Source organism: Genypterus blacodes, unplaced genomic scaffold (assembly GCF_046128005.1).
Source record: "Genypterus blacodes isolate CSIRO-AG114 ecotype Tasmania unplaced genomic scaffold, CSIRO-AGI_Gbla_v1 ptg000325l_1, whole genome shotgun sequence".
NCBI lineage: Eukaryota > Metazoa > Chordata > Actinopteri > Ophidiiformes > Ophidiidae > Genypterus > Genypterus blacodes.
This window is the reverse complement of record NW_027467112.1, coordinates 354161-377855: the sequence shown is the minus strand read 5'-3', so window position 1 is coordinate 377855 and position 23695 is coordinate 354161. Positions and strand designations below refer to the sequence as shown.

Below are 23695 nucleotides of genomic sequence, written 5' to 3'. Positions count from 1 at the left end.
CACTGACCCCCCCCCCCCCTCCTGGGAGTTCAGATCAATGTGATCCAAAGTCCCAGGAGGATCAGATAAGTACAGGTAAGCTCCCAGGTCACAGGCCCGGCCCCCCCACGGGGACAAAGACCACTCTGTAGGTCCCCCCTCATCCGGACCTCACCTTGCCTGAAGCCTCATGCCCGCTAGCTACAATTTGCCCACAGCCAAGGCCCGACCAAATACCAGGGCAGGAACCAAACCATGGGAAGCTTCTGTTCTGGTGTCACCCGATAGCCATGAAGGCTGCGGGGCCTGAAGGCACCCTGAGGTGGGACTTAAAAGAGACGGTCTGAGACCAGCCGCGCTGCTTTTGGAGGGAAAGGCTGCTTCATGCGAGCGTTTAAAAGGTCTGCGTCCTGTCGGCTCTGCACGATGTCAGCCGCTCCCTCAGCGTCCGTCACTGCATGAAGAACCTGCCTCTGAGCAACACATCAGGTAGGAACCACAGCTTTAACCTCCTCCCTCATCATGGATCAAGACTCCTGATGTCTCCTGTGTCTCTGCATCTTCACCGTGGCCTCAGAAGGCTTTTTGTTCTGTGACCTTTGACCCTGAAACGTCTGTATTTCTAATGTGAAGAAGTTGATCCATAACAGCTCTATCTGGAGATCCCCGCTGAGCTTTCATTGTGCCGTTCATAACGTGTGTCTCAGAGCTGCAGCAGGCTCCCCGGGGGCCCCAGGTGAGCCAGGGAGCGCTGCAACCTACAGAATAATGTCACTCAGCGCCTTTGGACCATTTTGCTAAACCAGAGTTGCGTTTAAACCATAAGAGCTCTTTTGCCATTTGGAGTGTTTAGCATTCAAAGCTGTAAGATGACATTAAAGAGTAAACCAGGCGTAGGAACCAAGCTGCTGACCTCCAGCAGGCTGCAGCCTCGTCTCAGGAGCAGACGGCTCTGAGCTAAAGGAGCTCCAGGCTCAGACGCCATCGCTCACAGGTCTAGCCGCTCCAGGAGCCACAGGTGGGCCGAGCCGCTGAGCCCAGCAGAGAGGAGAGGAGAAGGTCACCGGCCTCCATGTGGCTGTGGAGCAACCAGAGCCACAATCTATAGAAGAGAGAATAACTCTGATGAGCATCTCCATGTCCAGTTCCTGTTTGGAGCTAAACTGAAACGCTTTGCTTCCTTTGGTCAGAGTTCAGTATTAACCCCTTCTCCTTGTGTATTCAGGTATAAACCATGTTTCTGATCTGGATCTTCACGCTGTGTTCTCTTCCAAACGGTGAGTACTCCATGTTTCTACGCTCAGGTGAAGCCAGAGACAGAAACTCATCTTCATTCTGCTCTTCAGTCATCTCAGGATCATCAGCTCTCTGCCATGTTTGATCTTTTTTCTTCCCCTGAATCAAATGAGCATGCTTGTGATCAGTGACCTTCTGTCTGCGTCCTCAGGTGTCTCAGCCAGGTCCTTACTCTGCCCGTCAGAGGAGGGAGACACAGCCGACATGACAGGTGAGAAACCTTCAGCACAGGCAGCAGCAACACTCTTCATCACTCAGTCGCTGCAAAATGGATTACTTGTAGATTTAATGCACAATAAAGGTAGAATAATGTAAGAAAATACCTTTAGAAAAGATCAAATACCTCCTCCTGCTCCTCCCCCCCCCCCTCTTCCTCCGCCTCCTCCTCCTCCTCCTCAGCCTCGATCACATGTGAACTCTCTTCCTGCAGATTGCCTCGGCCTGCGCTTCACGTGGCTTCACTCCGTTTTGGACAATTTCCCGTCTCTGCTGAGTTTCACTCTGAAGCTCCGGTGTGCCACAGGGATTTGTCCACGGGACCTGGAAAATTACGGCTGCTCCTGCAGATACACGGCAGCTGGAGACCCTGTGGATCCTCTGGATGTGTGAGTGAGATAGGGGCTGCAGCTGGGCGCCTCTGAGGGCTGCATGTTTCTCAAACTGTGTGCTGTTCAGGGCGGGGTTAGAGCTGAGACAGGACTGAGCTGAGGGCTGCAGGGAAATGACAACATTCACTGTTTAGATTGGTTGATTGAATTGATTTCCATTTTGTTTTCACTCTGTGTTTGCCTGAATGATCTTTGCTGCTCTGTGGAGGTTGACTGGTGTCGCCTTTCTTCTTCTTCTTCTTCTTTATTCCAGCTGTTGTGAGACTCACAGGCTGTGTTACCAGAGTGCTGCCCCCTGCAGGCAGCAGCTGGGTCACCTGCCTGACAACTTCACCTGTTCAGCAGCCAACAGCAGCTGTGGTGAGACATCAAGACAATTTCCCTTTCCATGACTACATTAGAAGGATATAAATGTGATTCTGAAGCCGTGAGGTCCGGTTGGCTGTCAGCATGTGAGCCTGTGATTGGTTCATAAACTAACATGCTCATCATCTCTTTGGTCTCTGAGATGTTGGCGACTGGTGCCAGCAGAGGTTCTGTGACTGTGACCAGGCCGCCATCGACTGCATGAGTCAGAGCTCCTACAACGCCACGCTCAGAGGCCTGGACCAAGACTTCTGCTCTGCACCCAACCAAACAGGTACAGAGCCAAGCGGGTCCTGATCCGGTGAGGGAACAGAAGCCACCTCAGACCCTCAGACTCTCCGTCTCATTAGTCTCTTCGTTTCAGAGCTGCTGAACGGCACGGAGGAGAGCGGAGACGCCTTCAGAGGAGCAGGTGAGCCTCAGTGACGTCAGACAGCTCTCTGAACTATGCTGAGTCATCGCCACACAGACACAACAGCACCAAAGCACCACTTTCCTCCAGACTGTGTGTCAGGGGGACGCCTCAGTTCAGGAGCGGGTCGCCCATGTCGAAGCCGGGGGAGCGATTGATTGGTTGGAAATTCAGACAGCTGAGTCACAACATGGTTCAGCCAATTAAAACCTTGATCTCTGACACTTAGTCCTAAAGTTAGACCAAGTGGGGGAACGTAAGAATGTAACTCTGGATGAGTCAGGACCAACATAGACGCTCTGGACGCCTCAGGTTCAGGCCACATGACCTTAGACATGTAGGAACTCTGAGTAGTTGCAGGTTTACTTCTCTTCCTGTGAAGCTCCATGCACATCTGGACGGCCTGATGTGTTGTCTGGAGCCACCATCGTCTACATCTTGTAGTCTTGTTCTTCATCCAGAGTGATGCTTTGCTCCTGAGTCTTTGGATCACATATCGAGTGAATGCGGTCCTGTTTCTCTCTGCAGATGTTCACTCAGCTGAAGTTCAGTCAGGCAGCTTCTCTAACTCCTCCCTCCTGTCAGCAGGTAGGAGCCGTTTGCTTCGTCTCATTTCTCTGTGGCAGATTGAGTTTGCTGATGTTTGAGCGCTGCAACGCTTCAAATCTGCTGTGACATCACTTTCCTTTATCTCCCAGGAACTTCTGGAAAAAAGCCTTTAGTCTGATAGAAGCAATAAGAAGTGCTGTGCCTGTGTTTGCTGTTGTTCCCTCACTGGAAGATAAGAGAGTGTGTTTGTGCTGACGTGCAGCTTCAGTTTGATGTTATCACACTGAAGCCTCTCTGGTTTGACTCTGGTGTGTGTGTGCAGCAGAGACGCTCCTGCTAATGAACGGCACAGCAGATAACCAGACTGACCCCAGAGGGACGGACGGTGACCTCATCGCCACGCCGCCAGCGACGCCCACCCCACTCACGCTCACTGGTACGATGTAATTGGCCCCAGCTTACAGACGGAGCGGCTCTCTCTCTCGCTCTCTCTCTCTCTAAGTTTGAACTTTTCTGTGTGCTTTGTTATTTCAGAGGAGCTGGAGGAAGCTGGTGTTGGAGTGGAGGAGGTGGAAGAGGAAGAGGAGGAGTTCCTGAGCTTCATCCCCACAGGTTAAATCATCTTTCTCTTGTCATGTGTCACATTTGTCTCCTCACTTCCCGGTCCTGCGGTTTGTGAAACAGTTTCCTGTCCGTCTCTTGATTCCATCTCTTCCTCTTCCTCGCACAGATCTGAACACGACAGACGCACAGCTGGAAGATGAAGACATGACTGAGAATCTGACGACCCACAATCCTCCAGGAAGCAGCCTGGGTGAGCGCTGAGCTGAGATTTACCTCTAGAAATCACTCAAGAAATGGAAATGTGCTTAGAAATATTAAAGGTCAATGATCTCACTGATCAGTTCCTAAAACATAATTGGTACGTGGCCGTGATTTGTGAAGACGTCTCCTGGCAAAGATTTGGGTAATCTGCTACTTAATTCAGACCAATTGATGTAATTAAGCACTGAAATAACTCAGAGTAATATGATATAAAAACACAATTAGACTTTAAATGTGTTTGTGCCTCATTTAGCTCTTTAATGTCATAAATACTGGAGATTACAGGAGTAGGAGAGTTCAGTTGGACCTGGATGTGTTCTAGTATTACATCATGTTACTGGCATGGTTGTTGTTGTTGTTGTTAAATTGTTAACTGTGTCGTACCTCAACCCAATCCTTTCCCTTGCTCTGGACGGTGATGAAGAGGCAGACTCTGAGCTGGTCCCAGACCTGGAGGACTCTCGCCCTGCGACCCCGCTGAGGCCTCCCAGCACGCTGACACACTCTGGCTCTCTGCTGGAGGCCTCAGATGAAGGTAAGGCCTCGATGGAAACACTGATGATGGTACAGATCAGTCGCTCACGTCTGCTTTGCTTCTTTCGTTTTGAAGGAAGGAAATGCAGACGAATTATTTGCTTTTCGCGACCTTTGGCGCCCTCTGGTGTTGCCTTGACATTTGTTTACGTTTACGTGACTGCAAATGGATGCAGATCGATTTCTGACTGATCGATTATAACACAACACTGCACACAAACAGACCCCGCCCACCTACTAGTGCTGAGCAAATAAACACCAGAGGAAACAGAAAATTAGTAATAAAGTTTTTGTGTCCCCTTGATGTCTTCAGTCTTCAGTCCAAACAAACAAACCACCGCCGCCAGCAGAGAGGTGAACTCATCTGAAGACGATGGGGAAGAGGAGGATGAAGATGAAGATGAAGATGAAGCCTCAGAGGAGCACGGTGAGATCTACTCACTCAAAATTAACGAGCAAAAAAGTGAGAAAACCAAAGCCGGTGTTTGACGAAGGTGAATTTGTTAATAGGTGATTTTCTAAAGGTGTCTGTGCTTGTGTGTCCTCAAGGTGCAGAGACTGACACCTTCACGCCAACACAAGCAACACCTTGGTCTGCAGGCGAGGGGGCGGGGCCTGATGCTCCGAGGGCGACACCAGGTCAGCTGGCCGAGGCCAAACACGGAGCTGAAACATCCGAGACGCCCGCTCGCTTTGTAACGTTTGTTTGTGAACTCTGGCACCTTTCCAGGCCCAAAGAGGATCACCACGGCAACAAACAGAGCTACGCATTCACCGCCAGGGAGCAAACCAATTAGAGGAGCCAACGCTTCGCCCGCCGCACCCCGGGACTCGCTGAAGGAAGACGTCACGCCGCAGACTGCTGCTGCTGCTGCTGCTGCTGCTGGTTCCAATGTGCCGAGCCGAGGTGAGGAAGCTTCCAGGCTGAACGGCTCCACGAGGAAAAGCAGTGGGATTGAATTAGCATTTAATTAACAAGTCAGGAGAGTCGAATTAATTAAACCTTTGCACCATCTTGAAAATTAGCATCTGTTATAGAACATGTCAGAAACACTCGAGTCTGCAGAATCGTTTACAGACAGGAAGTCAGGAAGCCTGGAGAGGGGGGCAGTGGGGGTGGGCGGTTTGTGAGACTCTCTTTACTGAGAGAGAGCGAGGGAAGCTGAAAGACCCTCTGTAGCACTGCTGAGCGCTGAGAACTGAGGGTGAACCTGCTGAGAACGTAAAGACTGATGGTCATATAAGAGCAAGTATACAAGCAGTGTAGGGTGATGGACTCAAGCGCAGGGTCAGGGGAGGAGCTGAGGGGTTCAGGTCGTCTCCTGGTCGACTTTGGACATCTGCTGCCCCGACAGTAGAAACCATGGGATGGAGTTCCTCCTGGCGTCTTTAATAATGAACTTCTCTGACGTCTCCATGTTCTCCTGCAGCTCCTCCATCACTGTCAACATCAACGACGACAACAAGAAGCGTCTACCAGACCACACAGACCAGAGCGGTGACCTCTGTGCCCACAAGCCCAACGTCAAAGCCTGAGGATCCTTCTGAGGAGGAGAGGAGTCCAGCTCCAGCCAAAGCTCAGTGTGTGGAGAAGGAGGAGGAGGATGAGGAGGAGCAGGACGACAGCTCCCAGGAGAAGGAGCCTTCAGAAAGTGCAGGTTTGGTGAAATCTGAGGCTAAATGTTCATCACCTTCCTCTGAGCCTCAGCTCACCAACGTGTTCAGCTCAACATTAATCACTGATGGAAACATAAATAAACATTACAGAGCCTGATTGAGTCAAAAGGCACATTTGGGTTTGATTGAAAAGTTCTGAACTTTCCATCCACCTTGTTCTTTAGCTCTTCTTCTATTGTCCATATAAGGCACCATGTGAGAGCCCATTATAGCTCTGTTACCATGGCTACGCACCATAGTCAACTACTGTGTCCAAATCATTAAGCCAGCCAATACGTCTCTCTCTCTCTCTCCCCCCATCTCTCTCCCTCTCCCTGGTGTTTGGTGATGAAGGCGAGGACGCTCAGAGGAGAGCCGTGCCGTTCTTCTCCTGGTCCCTGCTGGAGTCTGCTGGTCTGACCGACGTTCAGCTCCCGGCAGACAGCAAAGGTACAAACCTTCCTCACTGTGGCTGAACTCTGAGCTGAAGACTTAATCTGCCTCTAATCTAATCCCTCTGACCTCTGACCTCAGAGTGCAGTCGCTCCTTCACACAGTACGGCAGAGACGGCCAGGCCAGGATGGAGATGGCGGCGCTGGGAGAGATGCTGGGCTGCCTGACGGGTCGATGTCCGCTGGAGTACGAGATGTACGGCTGCTACTGCGGCCAGGAGGGCAAAGGTCAACCTCTGGACCAGCTGGACAGGTCAGCAGGAGAATGAGCTCACAGGAAGTGATCGGTCTGGTAAACATAAAGGTGTATGACAGAGAGCGTGAAGTTAACAGCCGTCTGCCTGCCTGTCTGTCTGTCCCTCAGGTGCTGCTTCTTCCATCAGTGCTGTCTGAAGCAGATCAGCTTGATGGGCTGCAGAGCCGACAGGAAGCTGCGCGCTCAGCTCTCCTGCCATAACAGGAAGCCAGGATGTGAGTACAGAACATGACCAACCTGAGCCAGGGGACAGAAAGGGTTAAACGGCGTCTGACGCTCCACATCGCCTCCATCTTCTGTCTTCTTCTCCTCCTTCAGGTCAGGGCGTTGGCGTCTGTGACAAGCTGCAGTGTGTGTGTGACAGAACCAGTGCAGAGTGCATGGCCGCCGCCCACTTTAACCACAGCCTGCCGTCACAGCAGTGCCGTGGCCCCGCCCCCTCTTGCCGCCGCGCCAGCAGACCCCCCAAACCCAAGCTGACCCCCCAGTCCAGCGAGGAGCAGCAGGCAGGAGGAAGGAGCCCTGCCTCGGAGGAAGAGGAGCAGATGACTGACGTGACCACGAGCACAAACGCAACTCACAGGTAAAGAGCTGTAAACACGGCAGAGACCAGGGATTCAAACCCACAACCCTCTGACTGTGAGGCACATGAGATTTGTTTGTAACACATCTGTCTGTCTGCAGTGATGAGAGCGCCTACGGGACGGAGGGAGAGAAGCCCAACCCTCCTGCTGGATCATCCCATGTCACTCTTCCTCTTCCTCCTCCTCCTCCTCCTCCTCCATCATCATCCTCCAGTGACGAGAGCAAAGAGCCGCAGACTGGGAGCGAGATTCAAACCCAGAACCACAGGCCAGGCACAGCACAAAGACCGGCAGAGAGACCAGCGGGCGTGAAGGAGGAAGAGGAAGAACAAGAGGGGGGAGGAGGGGAGGAAGAGGAAGAAGGAGGGGCGGAGGGAGGGGAGGAGATGTGGGCAGCAGGGGGCGATACGGACAAAACTAAGCTTTTCCTTCCTCCTGGTCTCTGATGTGACTGTAGGATTAGAACCAAACACTTTCTGAACTGTTCTCACTAATAAACTGCAGCCAAACGCTACTTCCTGTTTACCAAAGCTCAGACTGCACGATGTCATTCCCCTCCTACAACTAAAACTAAAACACATTTACAGACTTCATCCATGAAACTGTAACACCCGGTCAATGGAAGGGGGGTACTTACTATACTTACCTAGAGAACGTACCTGGAGCAGAGCAGCTGGACACAAACACAATCAGAGTGCTGATGTTTGCTTGTTTGAAACAAAATTTAATAAAATCTCTGGGATCTAAGCCAACACGGCGACGCTGCAGTGGAAGGGGAGCACGTGCGCCCTCTAGTGGTTACAATCATCATCACTGTTGGCTGAAATGAGCTTTAGCAGACGTTACACATCTTTGTATCGTTGAAACAGGCACAGAAACACAAAAGTACACAAAGTTGCATCACAAGCATGAAAAAAGTCATAAAAAGCTCCGCTCCTTATCGTTACAGTCACTGTGATTGGCTGATCGGCTGGCAAAGGTCCAAGTTAACAAGTTCAGTCAGTCTAACCTGATGGAATCCGTTCGGCTCCTCACAAGGATCCCAAGGACATCTGGAGGAAGTTATCTTCTATTGATGCTCTGGTTACAACTCTAGATGGAGCAACTTGTTAACAAGGACATTTGTTCACTTTCTCTGGGTTCTTTAGGAACAAAACATTGAACTCTAACCTGTGTGTGTTCATATATATCTATACACTGTATATCTATGTGTGTGTAGCAGATATGTGCTGAAGTGCAAACACACACAGAGTCCTGTTACATCATGGAAACATGTGGGCGCACATCTGCTGGTTCTTCAATCATCGATCCAATCTGCTCTGTAGGACAGATACACACATGTCTACCTTCCATTCAGACTCAGATAACACACACACACACACACTCATCCAAACAGATGACAAACTGCAGCTTTGACTCTGATACTGATTCACTGAGAGTTTGTGGGAAAGGCGACAATCGTTTCTTTACCCCACACACACACACACACACACACACACACACACACACACACACACACACACACACACACACACACACACAGTCAGTGAACCTGGTTGGTGAATCAGAGTCAAAGGTGCGACGCTTGAATCTGCTCAGATTAAAAAGAACAAAACATCATCTTATAGAGATCACACATGATTGACAGCACATTTGAAATGAAATCGATCTACAACAAGCCAAAGGTTGCCTCTTATAAATGACAGCGTTTCTTTGTTTATACATCCCAGCATTAAGAAGAAGAAGAAGAAGAAGAAGAAGAAGAACTGCACGATCCCATTGAAACCCTGAACCTTTAACTTCAAACTTCAAAACAAAAACATAACAAAAATATATTCATCAGCATTCTGCATCCAGACGCACAAGGATAAATCTCCAGACTTTTACCGACAATCTACAAAAATATAGGATGTGTTGCCATGACGCCGCGCTCAGAGTCACGTGGTGCTGAGACACAAAGACACGCTGGAGCACGACAGGACTCTACGCTCCACCTGGTTCCCCTCAGCACCCCCCCAGTGGTGACATGATGCTATGACGTCATGCAGATGCGTTTCAGTTGGAATAGAAGCGGCGACGTCACAGCACAGGACATCCAACGCTTTGCTTTGTACAGGAACGCATCAGTGCACACGGCCTGTAGCTGACGTCGTGATGGACAGTATCCACTGGTAACGCCCGCGCTGGTCGCCATGGTACCCTGCTCTGGTCCCAGCTGGTACATTATTGCATTGACCCTGGTTTGCCCTCAGACATGAAGCTTTGAACGGCAACTAAACCTACTAACAAAAACCACAACACGAGAACCTTCAGCACGTGGAAACTAAAGTCTACAGCTGCCCCCTACTGGTCAAACATGATAATGCTGGTCCCTGCTATTGGGAAGTAGCTTAGCTGCTAACGTCACTACAGCTAGCATCACAACAAGTAGCTGCACCAGTCACTTATTTTCCTTCTTTGTAGCTTTAGCTGAGCCTCTGGTCCTATGAGTCAATACGCCTCTCAACATATCCCAGCATGCACCACAACAACGTCCACAAACATCTGACATCTGGAGCCCTAACGTCTTTCACACATTCACTCATCTGTTCAACTATCCAACATACAGAACCATCTGAAAGACACAACATGCAAACAATCCCTCCTTCATCTTCCTCTCCTCCACTGCTTCACCCTCACAAACCTACATGTGGACAGTCACCCACTGATCCCCACAAACTAAAGTGCAGAGGCGTTTCTTCTTCTTGTACCTTATTGCTGCAGCGTGTGCGACTCTGTTCCGTTTGCTTTTCTTCTTCTGTGCTCAGGAAACAGCGAGGAAGAGTTCCTGTTTGTTCAGCGGCTTGGACTAAACGCTCAAACGTCTCCACCGTAATTAACAAAGGTGAAGTTTCCCAGCTGGACCTGAACGTCACGTAGACTGGTGAAACAGAACACACCTCCAGTCTGCAGGTCAGTGGTTCTCAAGCTGTGGGGCGAGGGCCATGTTTTGGCTCACACCTTACAGTATTTAGATCATCGATTCATATTCTGATTATTGATTTTCTGCGGCCATTCAAATGTGTTATGACGATAAAGAGAACCATCATCATCATCATCGTCTTCATCGCTCTTCTTTTAAGACACAAAGCGTTCAAGTGGAGAGTTCTGCAGCGTTTCATTATTCATTCTGCTGAAACATCTAATCTGACCTCCTGTCACCTTCCTGTATCTAATGTGCACAGATGCTGAACACGGGAACACACACACACTCACCCACACTCACACACACACATGTATTAAGAGCCATAAGCTGTTAGAGCAGGTGAGGGAGTAAAGCTGCGGCTCCATACACTGACCCTGGCGTGGGTCACAGTCATGCTCAGCCACCAAACACACAAACAGACAGGAAGCAGCTCCAGTTGTTTAGTTTGTGTGCAGTTACGGACGACAATGTTTAAACTCTGACTGTAACCAAACGGAGCCGAAGCTGCTGAAGCCTCTGCTGGTCTGTGATCAGAGGGACATCTGATCGGTGTGAGGGAGAGACGTCTGAGCTTAGACTCAGACTCAGGAATGTTTCTCACATGGCACAAGTTCACATTTATAGAGACTGGAGGTCAAAGGGTTAAACAACAAAGCATCATGGAGCTGAGAGGGATGAAGAGCTTAGATCACATCTGCCCTCCTTTGAGCCGTTCTGTACCTGTGATTGAGCTCATTAGTACCTATGTGTCACACACACACACACACGTGACCTCCTCCCAGCATGCACTCTGTCTCTCCTCCTTTAGTGTTCACCGCTCTGTTCTGGTTTGGTTTAGAGGAAGCTGCAGGATATGAGGGGAAGTGGAGAACCTGATCCTGTGACTGTGGCTCAGATACTGGGGGAAGTTTGTGGTTGTGTTTGTTTAGCTTGTCCGCATCTGTGTGTACCTGTGTGTGTGTGTGTACATGTGTGTGTGTGTCTGAAACCAAACCAGCTGCTGGTTACGTTTACATTCTTTCACCCGTATGAATGATGAAACTGAATGGATGCGTGTTTGGGTGCGTTTGGTTTGTGTTCCCGGTCACATCCTGACCCATGCGTTTGCACTCAGACGGCACGAGGCGGCGCATCGGTGGAGGATGTGATGGCGTGGTTCTCTCTTAGCATGTGGAATGATTGCGTCTTTAGCCGTGGAGGTGTGTGTGTGTGTGTGTGTGTGTGTGTGTGTGTGTGTGTGTGTGCGTGTGTGTGTGTGTGCGTGTGCGTGTATTGACTGCGGTCAGTACACACACAGGTCGGGGAACTTCATCTCGTAGACGGGGACGGATTGATGCTGGGTGTGTCCCGCCGTCATGGAGACGACCCCAGACGGGCTGGGAGGAGGCCTGGGGGGGGGGAAGAGATAGAGAGTGAGAGCAATGTAGCAACATGAGTGAAAACACGAGACATCACCTTCACTCTCCATCTGATCTTAATAATCACTCACTAATCAATCAGTCAAAACTTGACTTCTGTAGCACGATTCAGACAAAATGCAACTCTAAATAAGAGGATGTTTAAAAATGTAAAAGGAAATCACAACAAATCCACGTCTTCTTCTATCTCAACTTAAATGACCTTTACATTGCACATTACATCATCCTTCTCTCTGTGCAGTCAGTAGTAAACAAACCTAACATCATCTAGAGGCCTACAAAGGGTTAATGAGTCATGCGGGTGTGAAGTGAGTGAGTCACCTGATGGTGAGCTCCAGGATCTGTGCCAGACGGTTATGCAACATGTTTGTCTGTGAACAGAAAACAGAGACAGTCAGCAGGTGGAGTCAGACTGAAGCCTTCCTCCTCCTCTTCCTCTTCTTCTTCTTCTGTGTGTTTGAGGTGTAAACCCACCTTGGACTCGCACTGGGCCACAATCTCCTCAAACGGAGCTTTCTGGAACTTCTCCATCACCTGCCGCCTCCTCTCCCTCTCCTGCTCCTCCAGGCCCGTGGTGTCTGCAAAGAGACGCCGCTCAGTCATAAGACACCACAGAAGAAGAACACGGAGCTGAACACATCCAGGAATAAAAGATTTACATTCAACTGATCTTTGTTCCACCTTCAAAATGAAAAACTCAGTGTTTTGACTCTTCACAGACTTGTTTCTGTCCCATTTTACCCGATAATTAAACCTGAAAGCTGCATCTTAAATGTAATCTGCCTCTTTCAGACTCATTCCAGTCGCTGGCGTCTGATTTGGGAAAACAAATCGAAATCCAATCCATTACAATTCATCACCATCCACCCAAAAGCCGTTTCCTGTTTCTACCCTGACTCATCGTCTTCATCAGTGTGTGAGGAAGGAGGAAGACTCACCGATGGCCTTCTTCAGGGTCTCAAACGTGATCTCCTCCGCCTGCTGAGACTGCAGAGGGGAAACCAGAGACGGATCAAAGCTAAGCACCGAGTCTGATAGAAGCTTTACTGACAAAACAAGAGCTGAGCACAACCACAGGAAGCTCACAGGAACCTGGGCTGGGTTCATATTTGACCCTGACGACCTTGAACAGGAGTTCTCTCTGACCTTGTGTGGCAGGTTGTTGGACATGATGTCCTCTTGGATGGAGATCGTGTCCACAAAACTCTTCCTCCTGGTCAGACGTTCTCCATCTGTGGAGAGACAAGTGTCTGTGTGTGTGTGTGCTTTTTTTCACTCTATCTTTGACTCAAACATTCAGCCCGTCGGACACACACACACACACATACACACACACCCACAGACACACACACACACAGTCTGCTGGACCGGTCTACTCGTCTTCTCTCAGACAAACGTCCAGCAAAGCAAGCAAAACAATCTCATGTGAGGCTGGAGGTGTGTGTTTTACATTTAGAGCGTGGATCGGCTGTTCACCTTACAGAAACACTACAGAGCTAGGAGGACTCAGGTGAAGGTCAGGGGTCGACTGAAGCACAGGGGGACGGAACACAAACACAAAGACGTCTGATGGGTCTCTGTCTCATCTTTGACTGAGGGGATGATAATAAATACAAATCATGGCTTTGTTACTTTTTTGTCTACTTCTCTAAAGCTAGCACGACAGGAGGACAGAGGAGTGTGTGTGGGTGTGTGTGTGTGTGTGTGTGGGCTCATCTAAAGCTCTACGTTAGCTTAGCTCCTTCAGCCGTTACCTCTGGACGTCTGCTTGCACCTGTGGATGATTTTCCCTACAGTGTAAAGCACTGCAGCGTGTTACAGGGAGGCATGGAGAAGAAGACAGACACAGAGCTGTTTGTTAGACTAGAGACCTCTCTGCCCTGACAGAGGTGTTAGCTTGGTGCCTTTGGGCCGCGCAGGAGGAGGGACGATGCAGAGAGTTTGACTGATATGGAGTTTGTGGTATTTTCAAGCTTTACATGTTTGTGGTGTTGTTGATTGTTTTGTATATGTGTTTATGTGTGTGTGTGTGTGTGTGTGTGTGTGTGTGAAGGGGGGGGCTCTGACCTGTGACCTGCGGCACGTAGGGGATGGAGAGTCTCTCTGCGTTGTATCCTGTTCCAGCCAGACACTCGGCCATGTCAGCTGACTGGAAGTACAGCAGTTTGTCCTCCTTATTCAGGGATTCAGGGAGTCTGGAAGAGGGGCGGGTGTGTGAGACAAAGGGGGAGGGGGGGGGCAGGGGGGGCACAGTGAGACACAATCCAACATGTCACACACACTCACTGACACACACGTACAGAAACGTTGTTCTGATCTCAGCTGAATGAATGAATGAGGTCTGAGGATGCGTTCAGGCTCAGCGTGTTCAGAGCTTTATTTCTATTACATCACTCAGGTTGGACACTTACGGACACTTGTCTCTGAAGACGTGCTCAGGGAGGAGGAAGGGGGCATCCAAGGTCCTGAGCTCGATCACCTGGAGGGGGCGGAGCAAGAAGATCAGTCGCTACAACAAACATCCAACATCAGGAACAACACATCTGTATCAACATCATCATCTACAGACACATCAGGTGTGTGTGTGTGTGTGTGTGTGTGTGTGTGTGTGTGTGTGTGTGTGTGTGCTGCACCTTGCTGACGTGCTGGCAGAAGGGAGGGTTTGCGATCATCTGGCTGAGGAAGTTGAGGTACGCAGCCACCAGAGCCATGATGCCACAGCGGGTGAACATGGGCATGTTCTCCTCATTGGTCAGGGCCATGTCCTGGACAAAACACACACACACACACCAGCATCAGCATCATCATCTTCATCCCCACACTCCTCAACGACTACAACCTGCATCTTCATCAACCTCAAACTAAAGATAAACACATTTCCTCTTTCTCAAATGTTTTGTAAATTAAATGATGTCGTGCTTCATAACACTTCTGAGAGTGATGTAATGTTATTATCATTACATCACTCTGATTAGCAACAGAATGTTTTATTATAAAGGTGAATGCTGTTCATTCATCTACAGCACATCTGAACTCTAATTTCCCATAGGAGTTAAACCGAGGGCTCCTGATTAGAGACATGTGAGTGTGTGTGTGTGTGTGTGTGAGTGTGTGTGTGTGTGTGTGTGTGTGTAAGTGTATGAGTGTGTGTGTGTGTGTGTTCACCTCTTGTCTACACTCATGTGACATTTAGAAATGATAAGATCCCAGCGTGATACACAATCAAACAGCTGGTGTGTTAGAGTGTGTGTGTGTACGCGTGTGTGTACGTGTGTGTGTGTGTAGGCTTCTTTCACACATCCAGGAGGGTTATATTAAACCTGCATCCTGTCTGCAGCGTAATGACATTAGACACACACACACACACACACGCACACACGCACACACGCACACACATGCGCGCACGCACACGCACACACACACACACCTGTAGAGCCACAGACAGGCGGATCAGGTCGATCACCACGTCCTCGTTGGCGAGCTCGATGGTCAGGATGGCCAGAGTGGTGAAGAGGAGCTCAAAGTTCTTATGGAGGTTATCTTCCTCCTTACAGCCCAGATAGATGTGACGGTACAGCTGCTGCCCGTGCTGCAGGAGAAGAAGAAGAAGAGAAGAAGAAGAAGAAGAAGAAGAAGGAGAAGGAGAAGGAGAAGAAGAGAGAACGTCTGTATCATACATATACTGTAAACCTAAATACTACTAACACAATCTCTTTATGGGAACCAGATCTAGAACATAACTCTCTCCAGGCTCCATATCTGTGAGTGATGAAGCAGAGCAGAGATGAAGACTGAAGCAGCAGCGTTTGGGCTGAAGCAGCGTTTCAGCTTCAGCTCCAATTCTTTGTGACGGAAATGAAAGAACAGGACTGGGCTGCAGAAAAGTGGCAGCTGCTCCGCTGCAGAGAGAACGCCCATCAGCTGCGTCTGCATCTAAGAAGTAGCAGAGAGCCGCCGTGCACCCATGGCCTTGGGGGGGGGGGAAGGGGGAGGGGCTGTCATCACCTGGTTGGTTCATTCCTTCATATGCTTGACGTGAAGAGTGAAGGCGTTTCACATGCAGAGCCTCTCTCTATTCAGCACTAATTAGCTGTCATTCATTACGTGTGACAGCAGATAAGGCAGGCGAGGAGCCTTCGTCTGCTCTGGACAGTAATGAGAGGAGGGACGTCACAGATAAGAGCGGGCGCTGGCACACAGAGGGGGGGGTGGGGGGGGCGAGGGGGGAGGGGGAGGGGGTCACACACAGGGACGCCTCCAGATGTGAGCTTGTCCATAAGCAATTACCAAAGACTGGAGGGAACAAAGAGCCCGGCGTGACTTCATCCATAGTTCTGACAGCGTGTGATTGACAGCTGAAGGACCCACATTCTGCTCTGGAGCAGCCAGTTAGCGGCGCTCTCTTTGCTCTCTAAGCAGTTTGTGAAGTTCGTTGCTCTGGCGGCGTCTCCGGCTCCTCGTCTGTCGTCGTGGGAGAACGAGCAGTCCTGGGGGCGTTGACAGTATGCAAATGAGGCGTAGCTCTGATTGGCTGTCTGTCCGCAAGGGGCCGTCGGAAAACGATACTCAATGTGGCGCCATGGTAACGGGATATACTGGCAGCTTCTCCTCGGGTTAGCTTGTTCCAGATTTGAAAAGGTAAACAGTTGTTGGCTCCTTATTTATTAATGTGAGCTTGGAGACAACGTGACAGACAGATTGTCCCCGAGTGGAAACATCTTCACAAAGGTCCTGCAGTATTCAGAGCTCTTCATCAGTCACCAGGTGGTTACAGACAAAGAGGAGCGTCTCATGTGCTGAAGGGTCGCACGGCTCCTTTAAAGAAACCTGAGAGTCTGGAACCTAAACTGACCTCACACCTTAAACCACAAACGCTGAGATTCTGCAGGAGTGAAGTAAACTTTGCTGGATTCTGTGTTTCTTACCTTCTTCACAAAAGCAACATCTTGCTTGGAGATCTTCTCTCGTTTGAACTTCAGAGCTGCGACGTTAGGAATGATTCTAAAACAGAGACAAGACAACAACAAACTAAGCTCCAACCATCAGGGCTCAAAGGGAGGGAGACGACTCGCAAACGCTGCTTCAGCCTTTAAGGCGCTTTTACCTGATGCCGCGTAGTTTGGCCCGGTTGTCATGGCGATCGATGATGTTGTGCAGGATCTCCAGCACCAGCTGCCTCAGCTCGCTGTCCTCCATGAGCGAGATGGAGAAGAGCGGGTCCAGGAAGGGAGGGGGGAGGCCGGCCGCCATGGTCTTTGATTTAAAGCCGGAGGTCACCTGAGGACGAGGAGAGAGAGGGGGAGAGAGAGAGAAGGAGGGAGAGAGAGAGGGAGGGAGAAAGATGGAGGGGGAAGACAGAGGAGAGAGGGAGAGGGAGGGAGAGAGGGAGAGAGAGAGGGGGGGAAGACAGAGAGAGAGAGGGAGAGGGAGGGAGAGAGGGAGAGAGAGAGGGGGGGAAGACAGAGAGAGAGAGAGAGAGGGAGAGAGAGAGGGAGAGAGAGAGGGGGGGAAGACAGAGAGAGAGAGAGAGGGAGGGAGAGAGGGAGAGAGAGAGGGGGGGAAGACAGAGAGAGAGAGAGAGGGAGAGAGAGAGGGGGGGAAGACAGAGAGAGAGAGAGAGGGAGGGAGAGAGAGAAGGGGGGAAGACAGAGAGAGAGAGAGGGGGAGAGAGAGAGGGGGGGAAGACAGAGAGAGAGAGAGAGGGAGGGAGAGAGGGAGAGAGAGAGGGGGGAAGACAGAGAGAGAGAGAGAGAGACATTTATTCATTTCAAAGAAAATGTCTGTATAAAGTGTTTCCAGTCTTCAGGTCTGCTTCTGAGCTCTAACCCTCAGGATCTCCTCCCTCACTGCGTCTCTCTCTGGATTTAGTGTTGCGCTCACACTTCCTGTTGCTTCCAGCTCGGACTTTAACCCTTTGACCCCACAAACATCTGGGTTTCAACCTGACAGCAGGCGGTGACAGAGATCAGCTCCGGCTCGGCTCAGACCCCAGTGCAGCTGCACGCCGTTATAAATACGTCGACCTTTGACCCCTGGCCGCGCTGCAGGCCCAGGCCAGGTGGCAGAGGAGAGGGGAGACCAGGACACAGGGACACACACACACGGAGGAGACCTGTGTGTGTGTGCTGACATCTGGTCCATTCATAATTTAGTGCTTATGGTAAATTCTGTCCCTCTATCTTCCCTGGTGTTCCATGCAAATAAGGGTCAGAGGTCAAATGGAGACCATGTCTAGGCAAATAATTCATATTGGCCAGCTTAAAATGATTTCCAGAGTATCAGTTTCAGCTTTGGAACATTCATTCAATGATGGAGGAGATAAGGTCAGCTTGGTCCCTGCTGGTTCATTCCTACACTGAGTGACAACAGAGCTCTGAGGACAGGAACCAGCTGGTGTGTATCGTGTTGTTCCAGTGTTGGTGTGAGGGACGGACTCACCATGATGAGGGAGCTGAGCAGCATGGTCTGGATCCGCTTAGTGCCCTGCTGCCTGCATACAGCACAGCAGAGAGAGGGGGAGAGAGACAGAGAGAGAGAGAGAGAGAGAGAGAGAGGGGGGGGGACAGGGAGAGAGAGAGGGAGAGAGGGAGAGAGAGAGAGAGAGAGAGAGGGGGGGGGGGGACAGGGAGAGAGGGAGAGAGAGAGAGAGAGAGAGAGAGAGAGAGGGGGGGGGACAGGGAGAGAGGGAGAGAGAGAGAGAGAGAGAGAGAGAGAGAGAGAGAGGGGGGACAGGGAGAGAGAGAGGGGGGGACAGGGAGAGAGAGAGAGAGAGAGAGAGGGGGGGAGAGAGGGGGGGGGGAGGGAGAGAGAGAGAGAGAGAGAGGGGGGGGGACAGGGAGAGAGAGAGAGGGAGAGAGGGGGGGGGGAAGAGAGGGAGAGAGAGGGGGGGAGAGGGAGAGAGAGTGAGAGAGAGACAGAGAGAGGGAGAGAGGGGGGGGAAGAGAGAGAGAGAGAGGGAGAGGGGGGGGACAGGGAGAGAGAGAGAGGGAGAGAGGGAGGGGGGGAGAGGGAGAGAGAGAGAGGGAGAGAGGGAGGGAGAGAGAGAGGGAGAGAGAGAGGGGGGAGAGAGAGAGGGGGGGCAGGGAGAGAGAGAGAGGGAGAGAGGGAGGGGGGGAGAGGGAGAGAGAGAGAGGGGGGGACAGGGAGGGAGAGAGAGAGAGAGACAGAGAGAGACAGAGAGAGAGAGAGAAGGAGACAGAGAGAGAGAGAAGGAGACAGAGAGAGAGAGAGAGAGAGAGAGAGAGAGAGGGAGAGAGAGAGAGACGTTAACAGGTCAGAGTCTGTCACTCAAAGCAGCCGTCTCCTCTCCTCCTCCGTGCTCTCAGTGTGTGTGTTGTGTGTCAGGGTTAGATGTGCGTTGTGTGTCAGGGTTAGATGTGCGTTGTGTGTCAGGGTTAGATGTGTGTTGTGTGTCAGGGTTAGATGTGTGTTGTGTGTCAGGGTTAGATGTGTGTTGTGTGTCAGGGTTAGATGTGTGTTGTGTGTCAGGGTCAGATGTGTGTTGTGTGTCAGGGTTAGATGTGCGTTGTGTGTCAGGGTCAGATGTGTGTTGTGTGTCAGGGTCAGATGTGTGTTGTGTGTCAGGGTTAGATGTGCGTTGTGTGTCAGGGTTAGATGTGCGTTGATGTAAAGCTTCAGATGTGATCCTCCAGGTATCAGGAGGATTAAAGAGGAGCTCCTGTTTCAGCTCTAATGAAGCTGAATGTCTCATATAAACAAGAGCAGGAGGGATTCCATCAATACTCAGACATCTATGGCCCATCATAGACTGTCTATCTGCCTGTCTGCCTGCCTGTCTGCCTGTCTGTCTGATTCCACAGCCGGGCCTCCAATCCTCCACCAACACAAGATGGAGATTCTAATTCCTCTCCTTGGGCAATTAGCAGAGGGAAAGTAGAGCACATCAAAAGAGAGCAGGGAGGAAGAGGAGGAGGAGGAGGGAGGAAGAGGGTGTTTGGGATTATCTATTCTTGCACTCTCATGGCTTCAGGGATTATCTTGTTTCCTCGTGTTTGGAAGAAATGCAGGAGTCCTCTGAGTGACCCGGGAGCCAAACACACCGCGGGGCGTTAGGGGGGGAAACCAGGACGGGACAGAGGACAGGAGAAGACACGGCTCAGCGAGAGAGACCAGGGGCAGTGTGTGTGTGTGTGTGTGTGTGTGTGTGTGTGTGTGTGTGTGTGTGTGTACTAGGACTCTTCCATCCTCCCTGTTTCTCTTTACATCTCAATCAAACACAAAACAAACTAAATCTCCTCTGCCTGTTCACTTTCAAGGGCAAAATCCGGAGCAGGCGGACAAACTTCCTCGGCCTGGAGCCAGGGCTGTGTGTGAGCTTAGCGTGGGCGAGCGGAGCTGAGCGGCTGCAGAGAGGAAACCACAGGCAGGACTCACCCGATCTTGACCGTGTCCAGGGTGTGGCAGGGCGTCCCGTACACCGGCACCTTGCCCATCACGAACATCATGACCTCTGCTCTCTGGTAGTCTGGCAGGTTTCCTCCAAAGAAGCCTGGCAGAGGGACAAGGAGAGCTCAGAGTGAGACCTCAGGCTGAACCCTGGCTTCCTGTTATGGTGTGTGTGTGTGTGTGTGCGTGTGTCAGTACCGATGGTCTGGATGATGGCGTTCTGGACGATCCTCTCTTCGCTCTCTTTGCTGCGTCCGGACGAGGCGCTGCAGCTGGAGTTCCTGCGGTCGCCGTCGCCCAGCTCAAAGTCCACGCTCATCCTCAGGTGCTTCAGCAGAGTGTTGAACACCTCCAGCACCGTGGGACCTGCACACACACACACACACACACACACCACACACACACACACCTTAGGGTCTAAGTGAAGTGAGTGTTTCAGCTGTGACCTTGAGTCCAGACCTATTCTCTCATTGTGTGGATGCAGTTTGACCTGATGAATGGATCTGTGGCACGTTAGCTTAGCTTAGCACAGAGACTGGAAGCAGGGGGGGGTACCTATGAGCCTTAACCTACAGAAACGTCTTCCCAGTCATGTCAAAGTGTCTCAAGCTACGTTTCCATCCAACAACTACATGGCAGATAAGCTTTAGTTCAATGAAATGAAATGTGGCAGGAAACAGGATGATGTCACTCCTCCTGCTACTCCTCCATCTTCAGCTGTACTCAGGTGTGTAGGTGTGTAGGGGTTCTGCACTCTCACACTCATTGTTCAGTTGTTAACAGCTTGATTTGCTTGTAAGCAGTTTGGACTTTAATCAAACCCTGAATGGAAACAAAGCTCCAGTGACACGTTCCCTTCTGATCACACTGAGGGACAACGAGGGAATCCCAGCATATCACCGTGTCCACGTCGACACTTAAGACACACACACTCTACTGCACCCCCGACACCATTAAACAACCTGGGGGGTGGGAGGGAGGGGGAGGGGCCCCTGGCATTAACGTGCGTCTCACCTCCGTGTCGCTCCTAAACGCAGACCTCAAGCTGCCGTCCCTTTCCTCTTCCCACACGTTCCTCCCCTCCCCTGACCTTTCACTGTCTGTACTTATGAAACACTCGTCTGCACGCTCTCCGCTCGCTCTCTCTACTTCTCCGCTCGGTCTCACTCTAGTAGCGGCGCTTCACCCCAGGGCGGAGGAACCTCAAGGAGGAGGCGGAGACAAACTCAGATTAAAAGCCTAAGTGCTGCTGTTTGGTCCTGGAGCTTTACTGGTTAAGATCTAAACCTTATATTCTGTGTGATGGACTGACTTCCTACGCCACCTACGCCTCACTGTGTCCACCTTCATGTCCTTCTCCCCGTCTGTGTGCTCTCGTTCTGACTTCCCGCTCCATAAACTAACACTGCTTCCACATCTGAGCTGGAGGTCAGATCGCTCCCGTGCATCGTCTCCTCCTCTAACTCAATCTAACACCGGGATACTCGTTAATGCCAGGAAGTCCCAGAGGGTGTGTGGAGTCATCTAGGTGATCTATTCTACCTTCTCAGGTCCTAGTCACACTCGTATACTGTACCCAGCCAGAGGTGAGGTGGAGTGGCTTGGTCACTGTCAAAGGTGTCAGTGTGTTTGCCCTCTTGGATCAGACCTGACCAGGAGGGGTGTGTCAGGCAGAAGACAGTGGCAAGGGTTAAACATGAACGTACACACACACACACACACAGACACACACACACTAGGGTCTGAACTTGACCCTGAATCATTTCCCAGCCTGTTTCTAAGTGTTACCCTCACCACAGCGCCTCATGTTAGGACCTGAACGGCGGCTTTGACAGAATCCTTCGCCGCTGTTGTGTAAAGACTCGGCTGTCAAACTCCCTTAACTAACCTAACAAGCACAGAACAGCCTCTAAAGCACTCTGACTCTGCTCTGAGTGTTGGTGCATCATCAGAGCCTGAACCCTCCACTCACCCACGGAGCCTTTGGCAGCGATGGCCACCGTCTCCAGAAGGACCTGGACGATGCCGGCTCGAACACGCGGCGTGTTCTTGTTGTTGGTGTCCAGGTGGTTGAGGACCTGCTGGATGACGTGGTGGGAATGCTGAGCCTGAAAGAGAACACACACACACACACACACGTCTGATTAACACCACCTCCAAGAGGGAAAGAGTTAGAGACAGGGTAACTTCTCCCTGAGTGAACACTTTACACCGCTGCTCTAAGGGCTGAACGGGGAGAAGCACTTCCTGTCTTCTGCTGAAGTGGAGTCTTCAGCTGATGGCCTCAAAGTGGCCGTGACAGAATGATTCCTCTGTGATCTGTGGGCTGCGTTTCTTGGTTCTTTAAGTCGTCCTGCTCCTCACTCAGTAAGCTCAGATGCACTTTGACCTTACTGCAGTTCAGCCGCTACAAACCTCACATACACACCTTAATGCCTGTGACACACACATATACACACACACACATGCTTCCTCAGCGTTAGGGATTCCATTTCTCCTACCTGGATGGAGTACATGATGATTCTGAAGCAGGACACTGCAAACTCGTTGGGGTCCCACAGGTGATGGTTGTCCAGGTGACTGTGAAGAGGAGAGATGAAGGAGATGATGAACACAAACCCAGGTGACCTTTGCTCTTCATTAGCGACGTGATGTGGAAACACGTGTTAGTGAACTCAACTCACCACTACATGTCCTCGTTACTCATTACCTGTGGTGCGAAGTGTGTGTGTGTGTGTGTGTGTGTGAGGTCGGAAGCTTTCGGTTGTTTGGGGACATCAAATCATTATTGCATGTTTGCCCTTGATGTCATCAGAGTTACATCATCTAAACTAAATCAATAAAAACGTAACCAAACCAATCACAGCCTCATGAGCCTGACAGCTGCAGGCTCAGCAGGAAGCCCAGCAGGCAGCCGCTCACCTGCAGGACAGCAGCAGGGAGGTCACTTTACATCTGAGGAGCCTATCTGATGTCCTTGGCCGCTGACTCACACTAAAGCACTCAAATGAGCTCCAGCTCTTAAGACGCAAGAGTGGAGGGATTTGCTTCCATTCCAAGATAAGAGCACATAAGAGAGCTGGGGGGAGGAGAGGAGAGGAGGGGAGGGGAGAGGAGAGCTGAGGGGAAGAGAGGAGAGGAGGAGAGGAGAGGGGAAGAAAGGAGAGGAGAGGAGAGGAGAGGATAGGAGAGGAGAGGAGAGGAGCGCTGAGGAGAGGAGAGGAGAGGAGAGGAGAGGAGAGGAGAGGAGAGGGATTCTCTACAGAGACACTTCCACACACCTGGTTGTGTCTCCTCAGCGAGTGTTTGGATGCTGCAGCTTCTTGTTTCTCCCATATTGATCAGATATATTGGCTCCTCCCCTATTCAGACCCATGCACCACTTCAG

The 23695-nt window shown here is 50.9% G+C and overlaps 2 protein-coding genes across 5 annotated transcripts in view; one reads left to right on the top strand and one right to left on the bottom strand.

Annotated features, from left to right (window-relative positions):
• Window positions 1-23695, bottom strand: part of efr3a (EFR3 homolog A (S. cerevisiae)) — a 111754-nt gene that overhangs the window by 48654 nt on the left and 39405 nt on the right. For 2 of the 4 annotated variants that reach the window (XR_012960583.1, XR_012960582.1), the window contains exons 9-24: window positions 22809-22887; window positions 22280-22415; window positions 20506-20673; window positions 20296-20410; window positions 18340-18391; window positions 17006-17178; window positions 16827-16902; window positions 15329-15490; window positions 14535-14666; window positions 14313-14380; window positions 13969-14096; window positions 13048-13133; window positions 12840-12888; window positions 12376-12479; window positions 12223-12272; window positions 10155-11871 (exon numbers count right to left, since the gene is read on the bottom strand). Coding sequence is in view for 1 of the 4 variants with exons in the window: in XM_076137550.1 (XP_075993665.1) it covers window positions 11766-11871; window positions 12223-12272; window positions 12376-12479; window positions 12840-12888; window positions 13048-13133; window positions 13969-14096; window positions 14313-14380; window positions 14535-14666; window positions 15329-15490; window positions 16827-16902; window positions 17006-17178; window positions 18340-18391; window positions 20296-20410; window positions 20506-20673; window positions 22280-22415; window positions 22809-22887 (1684 nt within the window). In the remaining 3 variants the exon portion in view is untranslated. Of the gene's footprint in view, window positions 1-8229; window positions 8983-9005; window positions 11872-12222; window positions 12273-12375; window positions 12480-12839; window positions 12889-13047; window positions 13134-13968; window positions 14097-14312; window positions 14381-14534; window positions 14667-15328; window positions 15491-16826; window positions 16903-17005; window positions 17179-18339; window positions 18392-20295; window positions 20411-20505; window positions 20674-22279; window positions 22416-22808; window positions 22888-23695 lie in introns of those variants that run through there. The other 2 variants (XR_012960581.1, XM_076137550.1) reach the window with 2 other exon arrangements.
• On the top strand, window positions 1214-7414 carry oc90 (otoconin 90). Its single transcript, XM_076137557.1, has 20 exons — window positions 1214-1256; window positions 1427-1486; window positions 1706-1880; window positions 2185-2243; window positions 2392-2523; window positions 2614-2661; window positions 3190-3249; window positions 3533-3646; window positions 3745-3822; window positions 3941-4024; window positions 4460-4570; window positions 4883-4996; window positions 5119-5208; window positions 5300-5476; window positions 6000-6227; window positions 6580-6675; window positions 6760-6931; window positions 7043-7149; window positions 7253-7360; window positions 7392-7414. Exons 1-20 carry the CDS (start codon window positions 1214-1216, stop codon window positions 7412-7414), a joined length of 2079 nt encoding a protein of 692 aa, XP_075993672.1.